The 15290-nt window shown below is 56.4% G+C and overlaps 2 protein-coding genes across 3 annotated transcripts; one reads left to right on the top strand and one right to left on the bottom strand.

Moving 5' to 3' along the window:
- Positions 1–5001: 5001 nt before the first annotated feature.
- On the bottom strand, positions 5002–14161 carry LOC148143486 (uncharacterized). Of its 2 annotated transcripts, none has more exons than XM_087974218.1 (2): positions 12027–13795; positions 5002–6946 (listed from the first exon to the last, which is right to left on the bottom strand). In XM_087974218.1, the coding sequence occupies exon 1, from the start codon at positions 12991–12993 to the stop codon at positions 12055–12057; it is 939 nt and encodes a 312-aa protein (XP_087830344.1). In that variant the 5' UTR covers positions 12994–13795; the 3' UTR covers positions 5002–6946; positions 12027–12054. The 2 variants fall into 2 exon arrangements, with proteins under 2 accessions (XP_087830344.1, XP_087830345.1); XM_087974219.1 differs by having other exon boundaries at positions 5019–5431; positions 12027–14161.
- LOC148143487 (uncharacterized) lies at positions 14149–15065 on the top strand. Its single transcript, XM_087975209.1, has one exon. It carries the CDS (start codon positions 14149–14151, stop codon positions 14956–14958), a length of 810 nt encoding a protein of 269 aa, XP_087831335.1. The 3' UTR covers positions 14959–15065.
- The last annotated feature ends 225 nt before the right edge of the window (positions 15066–15290 follow it).

Here is a 15290-nt window from a genome sequence, read left to right on the forward strand (position 1 = left end):
GGCGGTGAGTATTTTGTGCGGTTAATTGAATGCCCGATCACATAAGTCGGCCAAGCATCGGAAGTTTGTGATCTTGTTCGGCGAATGCCAAATTTGGTTAATCGAATGCTGGATCATCGAGATTCCTCTGTACCTGGAACTTGCTACCTGAAAGGATGGTAGGGGCGGAAATCATTTCAACATTTAGTTGGTATTTGGATGATCGGTTGAGGTGCCGTAGCACAACTTTCCAAGTACTGGAAAGTGGGGTGAGAGGAATCACGTGGTGTAAAACTCTTATCTGAAAAAAATCTCACACAAACTCCAGGTTACGGTCCGACAGGTGGATTTGGAAGCAGCTGCTTTCGGAATGCTGCTCCTTCAGCAGGTGGCTGAACCTGATGAACACACGACCGCCTGCTGAAGGAGCAACGCTCCAAAAGCTTGTGCTTCCAAATCCACCTGTCGGACCGTAACCAGCTGGTGTGCGCGATTTGTCCAGCCCAGTCTGACACCGGCACCTCCACATGGTTGTTAACATCTGCCTCTCCAGGCCAGGTGGAGAAATTCCTCTGAGGCACTGTGGGATATTGTTTTCTCAATGTAAGTTAATTACAAAACTCCACAAACTGCAATCAAACACGTGAACAGTGCAAGGATTCAAAGTTGTTGCAAATGTACACATAAACACACACACATACATACATACATACATACATACATACATATAGATATAATTAAGGTCATTGGTATATTGAGCCAATTCAACACATCTCACAAATTCAGAATTTCTCCAGGACTGATCCTTGAGGTACGAATGAGTGATGGAAGCAGTCAGGGGGAACAATTCCCGGGGAATTTCGGAAGCAGGAATGGTAAATCGACTGAACAGAGGAGAGAGAACATTCTTATCCCTCAGACTCGACAAGCTCTCAGTTGCTAACAGCAAGGGAGCTTTGACTTTGTCCAGATTTGATGTGGCTCAGTTGAATTGTCACCAGAGCAGTAATGGGGATGCTGCGCCAAAAAATGTCTGGAAATCTTGAATATTTGTGCTTAATTTAGAGGATCTTGGTGCCATATTCATTCAAGACTCAAAGGATTGAGCTCCCCAAACCGGGAGGGTTCCCGTCCCCAATCCGGGAGGGATCACTCAGCCCGCCGTCCCCAAACCCCCCAGCGCACCGTCCCCAATCCGGGAGGGATCACCCAGCCCGCCGTCCCCAAACCGGGAGGGTTCACCCAGCCCGCCGTCCCCAAACCCCCCAGCGCACCGTCCCCAAACCGGGAGGGTTCACCCAACGCACCGTCCCCAAACCGGGAGGGTTCACCCAGCCCGCCGTCCCCAAACCCCCCCAGCCCGCCGTCCCCAAACCGGGAGGGTTCACCCAGCCCGCCGTCCCCAAACCCCCCAGCGCACCGTCCCCAAACCGGGAGGGTTCACCCAGCCCGCCGTCCCCAAACCCCCCCAGCCCGCCGTCCCCAAACCGGGAGGGTTCACCCAGCCCGCCGTCCCCAAACCCCCCAGCGCACCGTCCCCAAACCGGGAGGGTTCACCCAACGCACCGTCCCCAAACCGGGAGGGTTCACCCAGCCCGCCGTCCCCAAACCCCCCAGCGCACCGTCCCCAAACCGGGAGGGTTCACCCAGCCCGCCGTCCCCAAACCCCCCCAGCCCGCCGTCCCCAAACCGGGAGGGTTCACCCAGCCCGCCGTCCCCAAACCCCCCAGCGCACCGTCCCCAAACCGGGAGGGTTCACCCAGCGCACCGTCACCAAACCGGGAGGGCTCACCCAGCCCGCCGGCCCCAACCCGGGAGGGTTCACCCAGCCCGCCGGCCCCAAACCGGGAGGGCTCACCCATCCCGCCTGCCCCAAACCGAGAGGGCTCACCCAGCCCGCCGGACCCACACCGAGAGGGTTCACCCAGCCCGCCGGCCCCAAACCGGGAGGGCTCACCCAGCCCGCCATCCGGAAACCGGGAGGGCTCACCCAGCCCGCCGTCCCCAAACCGGGAGGGCTCACCCAGCCCGCCATCCGGAAACCGGGAGGGCTCACCCAGCCCGCCGTCCCCAAACCAGGAGGGGTCACCCAGGCCGCTGGCCCCAAACCGGGAGGGCTCACCCAGCGCACCGTCCCCAAACCGGGAAGGTTCACCCAGCGCACCGTCACCAAACCGGGAGGGCTCACCCAGCGCACCGTCCCCAACCCGGGAGGGCTCACCCAGCGCGCCGTCCCCAACCCGGGAGGGTTCACCCAGCCTGCCGTCCCCAAAGCGGGAGGGCTCACCCAGCCCGCCATCCGGAAACCGGGAGGGCTCACCCAGCCCGCCGTCCCCAAACCGGGAGGGCTCACCCAGCGCACCGTCCCCAAACCGGGAGGGGTCACCCAGCGCACCGTCCCCAAACCGGGAGGGTTCACCCAGCGCACCGTCACCAAACCGGGAGGGCTCACCCAGCCCGCCGGCCCCAACCCGGGAGGGTTCACCCAGCCCGCCGGCCCCAAACCGGGAGGGCTCACCCATCCCGCCTGCCCCAAACCGAGAGGGCTCACCCAGCCCGCCGGACCCACACCGAGAGGGTTCACCCAGCCCGCCGTCCCCAAACCCCCCCAGCCCGCCGTCCCCAAACCGGGAGGGTTCACCCAGCCCGCCGTCCCCAAACCCCCCAGCGCACCGTCCCCAAACCGGGAGGGTTCACCCAGCCCGCCGTCCCCAAACCCCCCCAGCCCGCCGTCCCCAAACCGGGAGGGTTCACCCAGCCCGCCGTCCCCAAACCCCCCAGCGCACCGTCCCCAAACCGGGAGGGTTCACCCAACGCACCGTCCCCAAACCGGGAGGGTTCACCCAGCCCGCCGTCCCCAAACCCCCCAGCGCACCGTCCCCAAACCGGGAGGGTTCACCCAGCCCGCCGTCCCCAAACCCCCCCAGCCCGCCGTCCCCAAACCGGGAGGGTTCACCCAGCCCGCCGTCCCCAAACCCCCCAGCGCACCGTCCCCAAACCGGGAGGGTTCACCCAGCGCACCGTCACCAAACCGGGAGGGCTCACCCAGCCCGCCGGCCCCAACCCGGGAGGGTTCACCCAGCCCGCCGGCCCCAAACCGGGAGGGCTCACCCATCCCGCCTGCCCCAAACCGAGAGGGCTCACCCAGCCCGCCGGACCCACACCGAGAGGGTTCACCCAGCCCGCCGGCCCCAAACCGGGAGGGCTCACCCAGCCCGCCATCCGGAAACCGGGAGGGCTCACCCAGCCCGCCGTCCCCAAACCGGGAGGGCTCACCCAGCCCGCCATCCGGAAACCGGGAGGGCTCACCCAGCCCGCCGTCCCCAAACCAGGAGGGGTCACCCAGGCCGCTGGCCCCAAACCGGGAGGGCTCACCCAGCGCACCGTCCCCAAACCGGGAAGGTTCACCCAGCGCACCGTCACCAAACCGGGAGGGCTCACCCAGCGCACCGTCCCCAACCCGGGAGGGCTCACCCAGCGCGCCGTCCCCAACCCGGGAGGGTTCACCCAGCCTGCCGTCCCCAAACCGGGAGGGCTCACCCAGCCCGCCATCCGGAAACCGGGAGGGCTCACCCAGCCCGCCGTCCCCAAACCGGGAGGGCTCACCCAGCGCACCGTCCCCAAACCGGGAGGGGTCACCCAGCGCACCGTCCCCAAACCGGGAGGGTTCACCCAGCGCACCGTCACCAAACCGGGAGGGCTCACCCAGCCCGCCGGCCCCAACCCGGGAGGGTTCACCCAGCCCGCCGGCCCCAAACCGGGAGGGCTCACCCATCCCGCCTGCCCCAAACCGAGAGGGCTCACCCAGCCCGCCGGACCCACACCGAGAGGGTTCACCCAGCCCGCCGGCCCCAAACCGGGAGGGCTCACCCAGCCCGCCATCCGGAAACCGGGAGGGCTCACCCAGCCCGCCGTCCCCAAACCGGGAGGGCTCACCCAGCCCGCCATCCGGAAACCGGGAGGGCTCACCCAGCCCGCCATCCGGAAACCGGGAGGGCTCACCCAGCCCGCCGTCCCCAAACCAGGAGGGGTCACCCAGGCCGCTGGCCCCAAACCGGGAGGGCTCACCCAGCGCACCGTCCCCAAACCGGGAAGGTTCACCCAGCGCACCGTCACCAAACCGGGAGGGCTCACCCAGCGCACCGTCCCCAACCCGGGAGGGCTCACCCAGCGCGCCGTCCCCAACCCGGGAGGGTTCACCCAGCCTGCCGTCCCCAAACCGGGAGGGCTCACCCAGCCCGCCATCCGGAAACCGGGAGGGCTCACCCAGCCCGCCGTCCCCAAACCGGGAGGGGTCACCCAGGCCGCCGTCCCCAAACCGGGAGGGCTCACCCAGCGCACCGTCCCCAAACCGGGAGGGGTCACCCAGCGCACCGTCCCCAAACCGGGAGGGTTCACCCAGCGCACCGTCACCAAACCGGGAGGGCTCACCCAGCCCGCCGGCCCCAACCCGGGAGGGTTCACCCAGCCCGCCGGCCCCAAACCGGGAGGGCTCACCCATCCCGCCTGCCCCAAACCGAGAGGGCTCACCCAGCCCGCCGGACCCACACCGAGAGGGTTCACCCAGCCCGCCGGCCCCACACCGAGAGGGTTCACCAGCCCGCCGGCCCCACACCGAGAGGGCTCACCCTGCCCGCCGGCCCCACACCGAGAGGGCTCACCCTGCCCGCCGGCCCCACACCGAGAGGGCTCACCCAGCCCGCCGTCCCCAAACCGGGAGGGCTCACCCAGCCCGCCGTCCCCAAACCGGGAGGGCTCACCCAGCCCGCCGTCCCCAAACCACCCAGCGCACCGTCCCCAAACCGGGAGGGCTCACCCAGCCCGCCGTCCCCAAACCACCCAGCGCACCGTCCCCAAACCGGGAGGGCTCACCCAGCTCGCCGTCCCCCAACCGGGAGGGCTCACCCAGCCCGCCGTCCCCGCACCGGGAGGGCTCACCCAGCCCGCCGTCCCCAAACCGGGAGGGGTCACCCAGGCCGCTGGCCCCGCACCGGGAGGGGTCACCCAGCCCGCCGTCCCCAAACCGGGAGGGCTCACCCAGCGCACCGTCCCCAAACCGGGAGGGCTCACCCAGCCCGCCGTCCCCGCACCAGAAACGAATACCATAAACTGAAACTGCATTGGATTCCAATTGTACAGCTTTTTCTGAGCTTCCCCATGCTAAGTTGTTCGTAATGGTGATGTAAATGAGCGTAATCTTTGGCAGGGCTATTTTTGACTCTTTGCCAGTATTTATTTGAAGAGAAACACCCGATGTTTTGAACAGTAATTGCTCTTGGTCCTGAAACAGACAAAGCAGGGAGAGCTTACCGGGTCAGGCAACATCCGTGGAAAGGACAAACGTCCTGCCCTTCCTCAAACCTAGTCCGTTCTGTGCAAGGGTCAACAAGTCTCTGCACAGATGACATCGTCCCAGCAGACAGCTGACTTGCTGATTTAACAGTTCGAAACACTGAAAATAAATTCAGAAATGTTGATGGTTATGGATTCATTTTGTGCTGTCAAAGCTGCACAAAGCAGTTTCCTTGAGATCCACATGATTCAATTTGTTTTCAGCATTGAAAATTTATACTGGTGTCACTACTTTATTCGACAATGTCGGAAGCACCCGTTTGTTTCAAATTAAAAACTCTCCAGTTTTCATTGGTCTCGGTTTCTATTCTACAAGTTTTCAGTCCCGTGAACTTCTCTTAGCAGAATCACTCCTTGTCAGAAAAAACAACTCAGCCATGTGAGAACGATCAGAGCAAAGCATGAACCAACACTGCCGGCCATTAACAGGTCCAGGCAGCGGGCCGTGGAGGGGGTCGTTAGGGCCGACTGCCTGCCCCTCTTCCGCGGTTACGTTAAAGCCCGGGTGTCCTTGGAGAAGGAGCACGCGGTGTCGACCAACACCCTGGAGTTGTTCAGGGAGAGGTGGGCGCCGCAGGGAGTGGAGTGTATCATTTCTCCCTCCAACTCTATTTTGATTTAGTCCCTACCCTCCCCTTCACTGTTTTGATCACACAGCACTGCCCTTTGATGTGAAGGGCAGTGTTTGTCACTGGCCACCCAGGTGTTTTCCTTTCTTCCTGGTGGTGGAAATTGAATAAAGATTGGTGCACTTTGTGTCTTTCACTGTGTCTCACACCTGCACACACACACACCATGGGTGCTGGGGATAAAATAAGCACTACCGCATTTAGGTGGTAGTGTGGGGGTTTTAAAAAAAAAAGAAAGAGAAAAAAAAGTAAGAAAAAAAAAGTGAACCAACACTGCCAGCTGAAAGAAATGTAGGGTCAGATTGCAGTTTCCATGAAGGAGAAATGATGAGTCAGTCTTGAAAAGAGGGAGAGGTGGACATGCAAGAGGATGGGAAAGGGTTAACCGAGTGTGGGATCAAAAGTAAGAGCCCAGGAGTTTGCTCTCTGGTCCAGCCTGGGCTCAGCTGGACTTCCATCCAACCTTGCCTCCATTCTTTCGTTACTGAAAAGCTTTCCAGGCTCAAGTGACGCAGATTCCTTGTTCGATTCAGTTAGGAAAGGCAAAGGAGTCAGGTAAAAACAAGGACTGCAGATGCTGGAAACCAGAAACTTGATTAGAGTGGTGCCGGAAAAGCACAGCAGGTCAGGCAGCATCCGAGGAGCAGGAGAAGGTAACGGAGTAAGAGCATCTGACAGAGATTTGGGACAAAAGCAAAAAACTGCCAGAGAAACTGAGCAGCATCTGTGGAGACAGTAACACAATTGATTTGTTTTGAGGCCACTGCCCCTTTCTGAGGAGATTGGGAGGTTTCCGTCCCAGAGGGGTACACGTTCCAGTCAGCCGGACAATTCTTGGTGATTCCTTCACCATCTCCCAAGTTCCGAGGGGTAATTTAGGTCAACGCCTTCTTTCATCCCAACAATCGGAACGTTTAGACACCACTGTCACAGCCAGTTTGGATTTCTTCACTTGGCTGATCAGGAGAACGTGAGCATTGCAGACGCTGGAGGAGATCAGAGTGGTGCTGGAAAAGCACAGCAGGTCAGGCAGCATCCCAGGAGCAGGAAAATGATGAAGGGCGGGCTTCTGCCCGAGATGTCGGCTCTCCTGCTCCCCAGATGCTGCCTGACCAGCTGTGCTTTTCCAGCGCCACCCTCTCTCGGCTCTGATCAGTGTTTATCTCCACATTATATCCCTGCCTTTTCTGTAACGTCTTGACTACTTGCTAGAAGTGCAATGTTCGAGCTGGTGAGCATTAGGGTCAGCCTTGCTTTTTGTCTCAATTACAGGGGTCACCTCCACTGCCTCAGTTTCCAACTCCGCCTGCATTGTGGGTTCTGTCTCGTACTGACTGAACTCAATAACTTCCAAATATCCATATCGGTTTAGGAAGCTTCTATTGATCTGCCTGTGAAACAGTTCAATATTTTCAGTACTTTGTCAGTTTAATCTGATATGATTCGCATCCAACAGCATTTATGGCAGATACAATCCACAGTAACCCTTAAACTCTCTTTAAACTCCCACATCTGACAAGAAGTACATCTCACTGCAAAGGCCATTTTTGCTCCTTCACAATCTACAGACCCAGAAAATAACACCGTCTTATTCCTCTACAAACACTGCCCCCAGGTTAAGTTAATAGCTGTGGCTTATATATTAAGTTTAATCAAGAGACTTGTCTCCAAAAACATATAACCAAGAAAGAACCCACTGTACTCACTAATACAGCCTTTCTCTTGGACAGACTTAAAACAACAATTAACTGATCTGATTCTGTGTTGTGAACTTCGACCAAACCGGTTCCTCCCAGATTAGTTGTGAATTTTGTTAATTTTCCCAGACGCACTCAGATGTCCAGCGACACATGAATTCAAATACAGCAAAGGCGGTAACTGTGTCGGTTCTCTCTCTCTCTCTCCCTCTCCCCCCTGCACTGTCCTCACCATGTGCTTCCCTTGTCTGCTCTTCTCCCTTTTAAAACTGCTGTTGTTTTGACTTTATTTTTTCCCCAAAGTTCCAAAACAATGCGACAGCATCTAAAACAGTAATTACTGCTCCTGGAATTCGAGGAAATCACCTCCAGCTCCTAAAATACCTCAAAAAAAAGGAGCAGATCTTACAACTAGAAATTTTTCCCGTCCTCCAACGGGCTGAGAAGTGGCAGATGGAGTTTAATTCAGAAAAACACGAGGTGCTGCATTTTGGGAAAGCAAATCTCAGCAGGACTTATACATTTAATGGTAAGGTCCTAGGGAATGTTGCTGAACAAAGAGACCTCGGAGTGCAGGTTCATAGCTCCTTGAAAGTGGAGTTGCAGGTAGATAGGATACTGAAGGCGGCATTTGGTCTGCTTTCCTTTATTGGTCAGAGTATTGAGTACACGAGTTGGGAGGGAAAAACAATGACTGCAGATGCTGGAAACCAGATCCTGGATTAGTGGTGCTGGAAGAGCACAGCAGTTCAGGCAGCATCCGAGGAACTTCGAAATCGACGTTTCGGGCAAAAGCCCTTCATCAGGAATAAAGGCAGAGAGCCTGAAGGGTGGAGAGATAAGCTAGAGGAGGGTGGGGGTGGGGAGAGAGTAGGAAGAGCTTCAGGGCCGAGGAAATGACCTGGGAGTTGCAGTGGGAGAGAGACTCCCTGAGATTCTTGTAGAGAGAGGAGGAAAACTTCTTCAAGGCAGGCATCCTTGCAAGAGGATTCGCAGTAGGGTTAAAATCAACGAGGTAAAAACAATGACTGTAGATGCTGGAAACCAGATTCTGGATCAGTGGTGCTGGAAGAGCACAGCAGTTCAGGCAGCATCCGAGGAACTTTCCCAGGTCATTTCCTCTGCCCTGAAGCTCTTCCTACTCTATCCCCACCCCCACCCCCCTCTAGCTTATCTCTCCACGCTTCAGGTTCTCTGCCTTTATTCCTGATGAAGGGAGGAGAAAGTGAGGACTGCAGATGCTGGAGATCAGAGCTGAAAATGTGTTGCTGGAAGGGCTTTTGCCCAAAACGTCGATTTCGAAGTTCCTCGGATGCTGCCTGAACAGGAGTTGGGAGGTCATGTTGCGGCTGTACAGGCCATTGGTTAGGCCACTGTTGGAATATTGCGTGCAATTCTGGTCTCCTTCCTATCGGGAAGATGTTGTGAAACTTGAAAGGGTTCAGAACAGATTTACAGGGATGCTGTCCAGGGTTGGAGGATTTGAGCTACAGGGAGAGGCTGAACAGGCTGGGGCTGTTTTCCCTGGAGTATCGGAGGCTGAGGGGTGACCTTATAGAGGTTTATAAGATCATGAGGGGCAAGGATAGGGTAAATAGACAAAGTCTTTTCCCTGGAGTGGGGGAGTCCAGAACTAGAGGGCATAGGTTTAGGGTGAGAGGGGAAAGATATAAAAGAGATCTAAGGGGCAAGTTTTTCACACAGAGGGTGGTACGTGTATGGAATGAGCTGCCAGAGGAAGTGGTGGAGGCTGGTATAATTGCAACATTTAAGAGGCATTTGGATGGGTATATGATTAGGAAGGGTTTGGAGGGATATGGGCCGGGTGCTGGCAGGTGGGACTAGATTGGGTTGGGATATCTGGTCGGCATGGACGGGTTGGACTGAAGGGTCTGTTTCCATGCTGTACATCTCTATGACTTTATGACTCTAATCTCACAATGGAGATGCCGCTGTGAAGCACTTTCTAATTGGAGATATAGGATGCCCTCTAGTTCTGGACGTCTGGACCCCAGGGAAAAGATCTTGTCTATTTACCCTATCCATGACTCTCATGATTTTATAAACCTCTATAAGGTCACCCCTCAACTTCCGACGCTCCAGGGAAAACAGCCCCAGCCTATTCAGCCTCTCCCTGTAGCTCAAATCCTCCAACCCTGGCAACATCCTTGTAAATCTGTTCTGAACCCTTTCAGGTTTCACAACATCTTTCCGATAGGAGGGAGACCAGAATTGCATGCAATATTCCAACAGTGGCCTAACCAATGCCCTGTACAGCCGCAACATGACCTCCAAACTCCTGTACTCAATACTCTGACCAATAATGGAAAGCATACCAAACGCCTTCTTCACTATCCTATCTACCTGTGACTCCACTTTCAAGGAGCTATGAACCTGCACTCCAAGGTCTCTTTGTTCAGCAACACTCCCTAGGACCTTACCATTAAGTATAGAAGTCCTGCTAAGATTTGCTTTCCCAAAATGCAGCACCTCGCATTTATCTGAATTAAACTCCATCTGCCACTTCTCAGCCCATTGGCCCATCTGGTCAAGATCCTGTTGTAATCTGAGGTAACCCTCTTCGCTCTCCACTACACCTCCAATTTTGGTGTTATCTGCAAACTTATTAAGTGTACCTCTTCTGCTCACATCCAAATCATTTACGTAAATGACAAAAAGTAGAGGGCCCAGCACCGATCCTTGTGGCGCTCCACTGGACACAGGCCTCCAGTCTGAAAAACAACCCTCCCCAACAACCCTCTCTTTTCTACCTTTGAGCCAGTTCTGTATCCAAATGGCTAGTTCTCCCTGTATTCCATGAGATCTAACCTTGCTAATCAGTCTCCCATGGGGAACCTTGTCGAATGCCTTACTGAAGTCCATATGGATCACATCTACCACTCTGCCCTCATCAATCTTCTTTGTTACTTCTTCAAAAAAACTCAATCAAGTTTGTGAGACATGATTTCCCACGCACAAAGCCATATTGACTATCCCTAATCAGTCCTTGCCTTTCAGAATACACGTACATCCTGTCCCTCAGGATTCCCTCCAACAACATGCCCACGGAGGTCAGGCTCACCGGTCTATAGTTCCCTGGCTTGTCCTTACCACCCTTCTTAAACAGTGGCACCACGTTTGCCAACCTCCAGTCTTCCAGCACCTCACCTGTGACTATCGATGATACAAATATCTCAGCAAGAGGCCCAGCAATCACTTCTCTAGCTTCCCACAGAGTTCTAGGGTACACAATAGACAATAGGTGCAGGAGTAGGCCATTCAGCCCTTCGAGCTTGCACCGCCATTCAATATAATCATGGCTGATCATTCCTAATCAGTATCCTGTTCCTGCCTTATCTCCATAACCCTTGATTCCACAATCCTTGAGAGCTCTATCCAACTCCTTAAATGAATCCAGAGACTGGGCCTCCACCACCCTCTGGGGCAGAGCATTCCACACACCCATCACTCTCTGGGTGAAGAAGTTTCTCCTCATCTCAGTCCTAAATGGTCTACCCCGTATTTTTAAGCTGTGTCCTCTGGTTCGGCACTCACCCATCAGCGGAAACATGTTTCCTGCTGCCAGAGTGTCCAATCGTTTCATAATCTTATATGTCTCGATCAGATCCCCTCTCAATCTTCTCAGCTCAAGGGTATACAAGCCCAGTCGCTCCAGTCTTTCAGTGTAAGGTAATCCTGCCATTCCAGGAATTGACCTCGTGAACCTACGCTGCACTCCCTCAATAGCCAGAATGTCTTTCCTCAAATTTGGAGACTAGAACTGCACACAATATTCCAGGTGCGGTCTCACCAGGGCCCTGTACAGCTGCAGAAGAACCTCTTTGCTTCTATACTCAATTCCTCTTGTTATGAAGGCCAGCATGCTATTAGCCTTCTTCACTACCTGCTGTACCTGCATGCTTACCTTCATTGACTGGTGTACAAGAACACCCAGATCTCTCTGTACTGCCCCTTTACATAAATTGACTCCATTTAGGTAGTAATCAGCCTTCCTGTTCTTGCCACCAAAGTGGATAACCATACATTTACCCTCTGTGTGAGGTCCTGGGGATTTATCCACCTTTAACCATTTCAAGATATCCAGAACTTCCTCCTCTGCAATCTGGACATTTTGCAAGATGTCACCATCTATTTCCCTACAGTCTACATCTTCCATATCCTTTTCCACAGTTAATACTGATAGCACATTTAAAAAGCGAACATCTGTGACATATCCAGAATGTTAAATTCCACAGTTATGGGATTGTAACATCAACCGAAACAATGCTGTTTTCAGACTGTCAATCCTATGTGATTAACAGCAGCAATAACAATGGCATCCAAACTCTGCAGTCACTCACAAACTCACCAGTGTCAGAGCATTCATCAATCAGTGATCAGTTATTCTCCCCACTATGAAGCCGCTGGTGCATCAGCAGGTTCGATGAAGTACTGAACTCCTTCCCGCACTGCAAGCAGCTGAATGGTTTCTCCCCGGTGTGAACTCTCTGGTGGGTCAACAAATTGGATGACTGAACAAATCCCTTGCCACACTGCGAGCAGGTGAACGGTTTCTGCTCGGAATGGACTCGTTGGTGCGTCAGAAGGCTGGACAACTGAGTGAATCCCTTCCCGCACTCTGAGCACGTGAACGGCCTGTCCCCGGTGTGAACTCGCTGGTGTATCAGCAGAGTGGAGGACTGAATAAATCCTTTCCCACAATCGAAACAGGTAAACGGTCTCTCCCCGCTGTGAACTCGCTGGTGAGTCAGCAGGTTGGAAGAAGTAACGAATCTCTGCCCACAAGTGGGGCAGCTGAATGGCCTCTCGCCTGTATGAACTCGCTGGTGTGTCAGCAGGTTGGTTGACTGGTTGAATCCTCTCCCACACTGCGAGCAGGAGAACGGTTTCTCCTCAGTGTGTAGTCGCTGGTGTGTCAACAAGCTCGATAACTGAGTGAATGCCTTCCCACACACAGAGCAAGTGAACGGTTTCTCCCCACTGTGAACGCGCCGGTGTGCAGTCAGGTTGGACGAATTCCTGAACTTCTTTCCACAGAACAAGCAGCTGAATGGTCTCTCTCCGGTGTGAACCCGCTGGTGTGCCACGAAGCTGGTGGACTGGGTGAACGCCTTGCCGCACTCGGAGCAGGCGAATGGCCTCTCCCCGGTGTGCCCTCGCTGATGCTTCAGGAGGTTGGATGACTGCGTGAATCCCTTCCCACACTCGGGGCAGACGAACGGCCTCTCTCCGGTGTGACTGCGTCGGTGAATTTCCAGCTGGGACGGAGATCGGAATTCCTTTTCACAGTGCCCACATTCCCACAGTTTCTCCATGCCGTCGAGCGTCTCTGCGGGTGGCTTGAACACTCGCCAACAAGCGGAGCACGCAAGTGGTTTCTCCGTGCCGTGAATGATTCTTTTTTTCCGTCCGTGTGACCGGGTAAAGCTCCCTCCCACGGTCGGAGCCCCGTCTCTCAGTCCGTGTGACCGGGTAAAGCTTCCTCCCACGGTCGGAGCCCCGTCTCTCAGTCCGTGTGACCGGGTAAAGCTCCCTCCCACGGTCGGAGCCCCGTCTCTCAGTCCGTGTGACCGGGTAAAGCTTCCTCCCACGGTCGGAGCACCGTCTCTCAGTCCGTGTGACCGGGTAAAGCTTCCTCCCACGGTTGGAGCCCCGTCTCTCAGTCCGTGTGACCGGGTAAAGCTTCCTCCCACGGTCGGAGCACCGTCTCTCAGTCCGTGTGACCGGGTAAAGCTTCCTCCCACGGTCGGAGCACCGTCTCTCAGTCCGTGTGACCGGGTAAAGCTTCCTCCCACGGTTGGAGCCCCGTCTCTCAGTCCGTGTGACCGGGTAAAGCTCCCTCCCACGGTCGGAGCCCCGTCTCTCAGTCCGTGTGACCGGGTAAAGCTTCCTCCCACGGTTGGAGCCCCGTCTCTCAGTCCGTGTGACCGGGTAAAGCTTCCTCCCACGGTCGGAGCACCGTCTCTCAGTCCGTGTGACCGGGTAAAGCTCCCTCCCACGGTCGGAGCACCGTCTCTCAGTCCGTGTGACCGGGTAAAGCTCCCTCCCACGGTCGGAGCCCCGTCTCTCAGTCCGTGTGACCGGCTGAGGTTCTTCCTACGAGCACGCCTCGACGCTTTTCAGATCACGCCGAGGTTAGAAATCTCTTGCCGCCTGGACACAACAAGTATGTTTCTTCATCCACGTTCAGGGGCCAGTGAAGTTCAACTTCTGACCGATGGAGACACTGGGCCAGGTCCCTGTGGCTCCACGTTCAACTGGAATTCCCTCCTCTTCAATCATCTGTGCCAGGAAATCAAAATAAAAACTGACAGCCAGGCAGACAAATCCCCATGGAATAGTCTCCTCTCCTGTTCCCCCAAACCCTGGGAATCTTCATTGCACACAATCTCCCTCCTGGGCTGGGGGGGGGGGGGGGGCTGTTGGTCCTCCAGCCAATGGGAGAGCAGGGGCCGGTGGTCCTCCAGCCAATGGGGGAGCAGGGGCCGGTGGTCCTCCAGCCAATGGGGGAGCAGGGGCCGTTGGTCCTCCAGCCAATGGGAGACCAGGGGCCGGTGGTCCTCCAGCCAATGGGAGACCAGGGGCCGGTGGTCCTCCAGCCAATGGGAGACCAGTGGCCGGTGGTCCTCCAGCCAATGGGAGACCAGGGGCCGGTGGTCCTCCAGCCAATGGGAGACCAGGGGCCGGTGGTCCTCCAGCCAATGGGAGACCAGGGGCCGGTGGTCCTCCAGCCAATGGGAGACCAGGGGCCGGTGGTCCTCCAGCCAATGGGAGACCAGGGGCCGGTGGTCCTCCAGCCAATGGGAGACCAGGGGCCGGTGGTCCTCCAGCCAATGGGAGACCAGGGGCCGGTGGTCCTCCAGCCAATGGGAGACCAGGGGCCGGTGGTCCTCCAGCCAATGGGAGACCAGGGGCCGGTGGTCCTCCAGCCAATGGGAGACCAGGGGCTGTTGGTCCTCCAGCCAATGGGAGACCAGGGGCTGTTGGTCTTCCAGCCAATGGGAGACCAGGGGCTGTTGGTCTTCCAGCCAATGGGAGACCAGGGGCTGTTGGTCTTCCAGCCAATGGGAGACCACGGACTGTTGGTCTTCCAGCCAATGGGAGACCAGGGGCTGTTGGTCATCCAGCCAATGGGAGACCAGGGGCTGTTGGTCATCCAGCCAATGTGGGAGCAGGGGCTGTTGATCTTCCAGCCAATGGGAGACCAGGGGCCGTTGGTCCTCCAGCCAATGAAACTGCAGGAGATGTTGGCCCTACAACCAATGAGAGAGCGCGGATGATTGGCCCTCCAGCCAATTCGAGAGCGGGGCCGGTGAGCCCTCCAGCCAATGGGACACTAAGGTGGTCCGGCAACCAATCGGAGAGCAGGAGCAGCGGTTGGTCCTCCAACCAATGAGAGTGAATGGTGGGCGGAGCTGATCTTCAACCAATAGAGGGGGCAGCGACGTGACCGGAGGACTGAACGAGCGCGTTGGTCCTCCAACCAATGAGAGTGAATGGTGGGCGGAGCTGATCTTCAACCAATAGAGGGGGGAGCGACGTGACCGGAGGACTGAACGAGCGCGTTGGTCCTCCAACCAATGAGAGTGAATGGTGGGCGGAGCTGATCTTC

This window comes from Chiloscyllium plagiosum, unplaced genomic scaffold, assembly GCF_037043375.1.
Source record: "Chiloscyllium plagiosum isolate Xiang-an unplaced genomic scaffold, Cpla_swu_hap1 HiC_scaffold_27, whole genome shotgun sequence".
Classification (NCBI taxonomy): domain Eukaryota; kingdom Metazoa; phylum Chordata; class Chondrichthyes; order Orectolobiformes; family Hemiscylliidae; genus Chiloscyllium; species Chiloscyllium plagiosum.